This window comes from Perca fluviatilis, chromosome 23, assembly GCF_010015445.1.
Source record: "Perca fluviatilis chromosome 23, GENO_Pfluv_1.0, whole genome shotgun sequence".
Lineage (NCBI taxonomy): Eukaryota > Metazoa > Chordata > Actinopteri > Perciformes > Percidae > Perca > Perca fluviatilis.
The window spans coordinates 16,999,659-17,005,934 of record NC_053134.1 but is presented as its reverse complement, the minus strand read 5'-3'; the positions used below and the strand labels follow the sequence as shown (position 1 = coordinate 17,005,934).

At 41.3% G+C, this 6,276-nt stretch overlaps 1 protein-coding gene across 1 annotated transcript; it reads right to left on the bottom strand.

The window, feature by feature from the left end:
* Window positions 1-620: 620 nt before the first annotated feature.
* cdkn1d (cyclin-dependent kinase inhibitor 1D) lies at window positions 621-4,990 on the bottom strand. The gene is made up of 3 exons (XM_039791556.1): window positions 4,723-4,990; window positions 2,154-2,638; window positions 621-1,935 (listed from the first exon to the last, which is right to left on the bottom strand). Exons 2-3 carry the CDS (start codon window positions 2,632-2,634, stop codon window positions 1,877-1,879), a joined length of 540 nt encoding a protein of 179 aa, XP_039647490.1. The 5' UTR covers window positions 2,635-2,638; window positions 4,723-4,990; the 3' UTR covers window positions 621-1,876.
* Window positions 4,991-6,276: the final 1,286 nt, after the last annotated feature.

Genomic DNA, 6,276 nt, shown 5'->3' with positions numbered 1-6,276 from the left:
CGAGAGAGGGATAGAAAAACAAAAGCTGCCTATACCCCCACGGCACACACACACACACACACACACACACACACCCCACACCCCACCCCCCATTTTCCTCTGCTCACTGCTGACACATTGACTCTTTTACCTGATGCGAAACGAGACACCGGTTGAGTGCTGAACCTCGACCGCTTTTACCACAACAAAATAATAAGCCCCCCTTGTTTCTGTCTCTCTTTCGCCTGCAACCTGAGCTACGTTGGTTTTGTTTGTTGTTTTTTTGCAGTGAACTTGTACGTAACTTGTTTTGTTTTACTAAATCACTTGATGAGGTAGTAAGAGTGGATGTATCCAGATTATGGCTTTTTATCCATGTACAAATTAGAATGACTGTAGGTAGGGAGAAAGAAGTCAGCACATCCTATTTGAGTCACCCAAACTGCGTGTTGAGCAGTTGTGGTGTGTTTACACTATATATTTGAAGATCTTCTGACCCGTGACAGAATACTGACCTCGCTCACTGAGTTACTTGTATAAATGATCTGTTTCTAATTTAACAGCACGGCAACTTCTCTTTGGTTCAACTGCCTCAGCTGTTACAACTGTACCTCAAGACAAACACCAAACCAACATAGTCATACACAAACACTTGTTATTATGTACACACTAACATTTATAGAACGACAAAGAGACAAAAAAAAGAGAAGCAGCTCAACTCTTCATAAAGAAAAAAAGAAAAAAACGACCAAAAGTGGAACTGAAAGGTTAGGGTTCCTCTGAGCTGCAACATGGGGACAAAACGCTACACTTGCTTCATAGAGAAAATGGGTGTATTTAACAACTCCAAGGTGGACATGAAGACAAAGAGTGGAAGATGTCTACATCATTACAAGCATAAAGCTGACAAAACGAAATAAAGTAATGTTGTAGTCTGTTGCCAAAAAAAGTATAGATTTGTACTTTGTACAGCCCCAATATGCAAATAATGCAAACCAAAAAGGGGATATGATTTGTAGTTTGTACATTTTTCGTTGTGATGGTGTTAAATGTATATATATATATGGCCAATATTATTAAGTGACAACGGTGGAGCGTATATATGACCCATAATGACTTCTAAACAGCTTATGTTGCCTTGCTTTACACATCCAATTTTTTCTAATTATCTTTTTTTATTTTTTTTGACGATCTAGCATCACGAATGATAAATAAATAATCACATAAGAATAGAAGTCACTGTTGTACAGGTACTGCCACGTTACCTTATTGCTGAACCTCCACCGTTGACCTTTGCCCCGGAACTAATCACAGTCGCGCTGCCACATTTTGAGCCCCGGGTGAGGTTTTGACCCCTGACTTGACTCCTGCTATCAGAGCCCTGGGGCGAGACTAAAGGCTAAGTGTGGTGCAAACCAGGAATAGCAACTCATCTAATCAAAACCATCTCGTGACTTTTAGCAAGAGGGAGAAGAAAGGCCAGAGGACTGACGTCAAATACTAGCCGCAGGCCGCTCAGAAGACAATTAACCTCTTAAAACTGGAGCCCGTTTTCTGTTATTAAGAGTCTGCATTCAAAAATAATTTCACAGTATAGTTAAAAAAAAAAAAAAAATGATGAAAACAGTATATAGAATATATATAATATTTATAGTTAAACAAAAACCGTTCCTAAGGTCTGAGCTTGATTAACTAGGATCATGCTAGCTTCCTTGTGCTGAAAATCTAAGGTATGTGGTGTCAGAGGTGTTTTTGAGCCCATGCTGAATGAGCTGGTGGACAGTCCGTTACAAATTGCTACATATATACATATGATATGACACATATCTATGTGAGGTTACGTGTAGAGGGATGTCGACCACTTGGTGGTCCTCCACTGGGTCTACGTTGTGCTTTTCTACTGCAGAGAAGATGCTTTGTAATGCAGAAGCTTCATCTTCTTCACCTTGAAGAAATCTGGAGGGTAAAAGAAGACGACGCAAAGTGAGGAAAAATACTTCCGGGACGACTCTCACAACTAAAATCACTTTACTATATTGTAATATATAGTTTTGATTTTTGGGTCACATGCATAAAACTTGCCTTGCCTTGTTAGGCAAGAGAGGGAATAAGAGAATATCCCAAATGTCAAATGATTTAATTAACTATTTATTTAAGATATCTGGTGGACTGACCTGTGATGGCAGACTGTTTACGTTTTCCTTGCCGTCGGATCCGGTAGCACCCCCTTGTGGTCACCTCCAGGTACTCATCCCCAGACTCGGACGTGCTGCTGGACCCTGGGGAACACTTGCCCGACGAAGACGATGCCCGCCTCTTGGCCACTGGACATTGCGCTGACCTAACCGTGCAGCTGTGGTAAAACGCCGGCACGTCCTCGTAACTGAGCTCCTCCCACTCCAAGTCGGAGCCCTCTTCTGGCATTTCTCTCTGGAAATCAAAGTTCCAGCGCTTGTTGGCCACCTCCACGTCCATACAGAGCAGCCGCTGGAAGTCCTGCTGCAGCTGCTGGTGGTCCACAGGCCCGAAGAGGTTTCTCCGCGCCGGCCCCACCTTCAATTTCAAAGCCTCAATGCACCCCCGGCGTGAGAGCTCTGGGTTGGATGCCTCCGTAGCTGGTCCTGCTGGTGATGCCGATGGAGAAGCCATCGCCATATCCCTGTCGGAGAACAAACACAAAGTGTTAGAGGAAGGTCAGAGGTTGAGCGTTAGGCCTGCAGAGTTTCATTTAGGTGTGATCTGGGTTTTTAATGCCATAGATTAGTTACAGACATACAAGCTATTAAGTGCCCAAACCCCACCCCACCCCAACACATAGGCAATATCTGCCCTCTTGGACGCCTTTCTGTTTTATGTGATCAACTACACGTGTGGCCATAACCCACCGAGTAATTACTGCAGCAACAGGTAACTCCACCAACACCAAATAAATCTCACGACAAAATTCACTGCCCTGCCGTGTCAAAGTGAACCTCATTATCCACCTGCTCTGGTGTCTGCCAGTCAAAGGTGGACAGTTCGGGTCAGCAGGTCACATAGAGAAAACGCCCATGTTGGGCTACTTGTGAGGAATGTTTCCCACATACCTCAGCTACTAGTTGACAGATTTAATTAGAGCAATACCGTTGAATTCCGAGATTGATTTCGACACTGCTAATTAATATTCTATAATGCTTCTCATCATATGCCAACACATTCCCTTGCTGACTCTGAGCCTCAGTGCTTTATCAGCTGTGTGTATGGCAGTAAAAGAAGACGCGTTTTCTGGGATGGGCAGTAATAACTAATCTAGAGCTGAGACATATGGTTCTGTTGCTGATCTATTACCACACTATATATATTTAAGGTCTGAACTGTTGTATTTCCCTGATCCTAAATGTTGCAAACTGATACAGATATATAAGCCACTAAATTGACTGTTTTAATGAGTTAAATCAATAACAAATGCCTTTTGCTGTTTTGGCCATCATATCTACATTATGATGTGTATCTTTTGATCTTGTTTGTATAGGCGCCCTGTGTCAAAACATTGTCATTATACCTTTCAGTTAATATTGTGTTTACACCATATGTCAATACATTTGCGTGTAATCCAATGCTCACATAGTAACTTGTGGGCAAGGGGTGTGGGAAGCTGAAAAGGGGCCCCATAGTGAGTTAATTCAGCACTTTCCCAACCTCTAGTTTAGAAAGCAATTGTTCACAAATAACAGTAATTAAGCACAAAATATTCTAGGCACTTCATTATAGTTGCGTCATTAGTTAAAAAAAAAAACAGAAACAAGAAATGCGTAGAATGAACACCAGCCTGGCATCTTATCAGCCCAAGATCAGCTTGAAGACAGAAATAAGAGGGAGGCTTGCAAAACAACACGTCAGAGGGGGCTGGGGGGGGGGGAGCAAAGCGTTGCGCAAGTGTTTGAGACCTACAGAATATACAGTATAGCTAGGAAGAGCACTCCAAATAGTCTGTAATTTTATCGTGTAACTTGTTAAAAACCATGTGTCGGAAACCACGGCATGCGACAAATTCAAAAGGTTGCATAAGTGCGTATACACTATCACTAGCAATAATATATATTTAACCCGCACAACTTCAGTTTCCTCGTTTGTTTCCTTCAGAGCTGGATTGGGATATATCAAAAGACTTGATGGAACAACACAAACCAACGGAGCTACTCTCTCTCCGAGTGAAAGTTGTTTTCGTCAAAAATGAAGTGGGCGCGGTATATAGATAAGGTTAGCTACATGATCGGTGTCCCCATGCACTTGCAGAAAAACACCGAGAACACCCTTAATATCTTTTTACACCAAACTGCTTTTTAAAATGCTACGGTTAAAAATGCATCAACTATCTCTGCAACCGCAGCACATTACGGTGCAATGTTGAATAAAACAACATCAGGAAATTCACTTTAAGGTTTTGTAAAGTGACCGTAGTGTGGAGGAAAAAAACTGCGTGACGCAGTTACATTCACTGCTTATGTGGGTCAATGAGATGCGACACAAACAGCCCGCATCTTGACAATGTTAACACACACAACAGCTAGCCACATGATAACCATTTGAATATTACGAACAACAACAAAATAGTAATTACTTGCACAGGCATTGACTCTTAAAAGGGTACCAACGACTGGCAAAGTGGTGCAAAACGGCATCAACATAAGTTTACATTATGAACAAAAATGAACTACAACGTCAAGCCTCGACCAGAGTAACACAAAAATATTCCCCTCTTACCATCAGCGTCAATATCTCAAAAGTAGGCTATTCAAAAGTTGAGTTTCACGTCTCGAGCGTTTCGTCCCCACACTCCGCACAATTCATCCAGTCGGAGGAGTGATATGTGTTCCTGACAGCTCCGTGGAAACAGACTGTCACGTTGAGCATATAGGCACCACCCACGGGAGGGTCGTCCTTGACCCTTTATCTGCGACTTGTTTGTTATGAACTCAAAAGACAGCGGGGACGTCCTCTATGGTCCTAGTATAGGCAGAGGCGGTTATAGAGGATCTTTGGTAGCGGAGTCAGTCACGTGGTTTCCATCATAAACAGTCATTGGAGCGCAGCAGGAGGTGAAAATCGTTACCATAAATTCACGACAAATAAACGCAACACAAGCTAGGCCTACATGTTGCATTGCTGCAAAAGAAAAGAAAAAAAGTAATATCACTGCATTTAAGGGGAGAGACTGTACGGGTGAATAGGATAAAACATTTTTTTAGATGTCACCGTTCACAGTTGAGTAGCTACTAATTAAGACAATTTGTTTTTGTATTACACGTTTTATTAAATGTTATTAAAGATGCAAATGAGGCATTCTCTTATTAAATATGTGCTAATTTGCATACATTTCCAGAACAGAAATCTGAACATTTGTTGTTCATTTTGTTGACATATTAGAGTCAAAGCTAGGTTTTATTTTTTTAATTTTATACAGTCTTTGTATCATTCCATACCCCCACTGTAAAACCTTCAGAATATAGGAATGCAACTAGAACGTTTTTTGTAACTACTGAGATGGATAACCGTCTACAGGTGAATGTTAATGAAGCTTTTCCAAAAACGTCCCAAATCTCAAATTGACCAGCGCATTAAAATGTTTTTGTGTCTCACTGTAATGCTACTTCATTATAAATGTATGCTTTAAAAGTGTTACTAATGATTATAAATAGCTTCATACCCTGTTATCATAATGCTAAAATCTCCTCATTCAATCTGCGCAATGCGCTCCTGCTCCAGACCTGTTGCTCTCTTGCGCCCTGGTGCCCCACTTCTCCTTCGGCTCGACTAGAAGTAGGTCAAATATCTTGGCAAAGGCGGCCATTTCCCCTTCTCCATCAAACGTGAAATACATTCACGTGTAGTGCTTGCATCACGTGTTGTTTTGGAACTCTTCTCCTCCTCGAGTCACGTTGAACTGACTTTTCCCGCTTGAATTCTTCTTTTACATGTTTAACACATCCTCGTTTGGATTTAGGTCTACAGTATGAGGTGGAAAAAAAGCACTCTAACGTCCTGAAAGACACCATCATGTGCATTTGGTTACTTAGGAAGAAGTGAAGAGAGACACTGCTATTCTCTCTTCATAACAGAAAAAAAAAGGTTGATGACTTTTTGACCTCTTAATTGGCTTATGTCTTGAAATGGTAAATCAGCAATATGGAAAACTGAATTAGTTTTTACCGGTCAAAGACTAATCTGATTTTAAAGACACATAAGAATTTCTCTTATTTTACTCGAACAGTACAATTCTGACAATAAAGCCACATACTGAAAAATGACTTATTTACC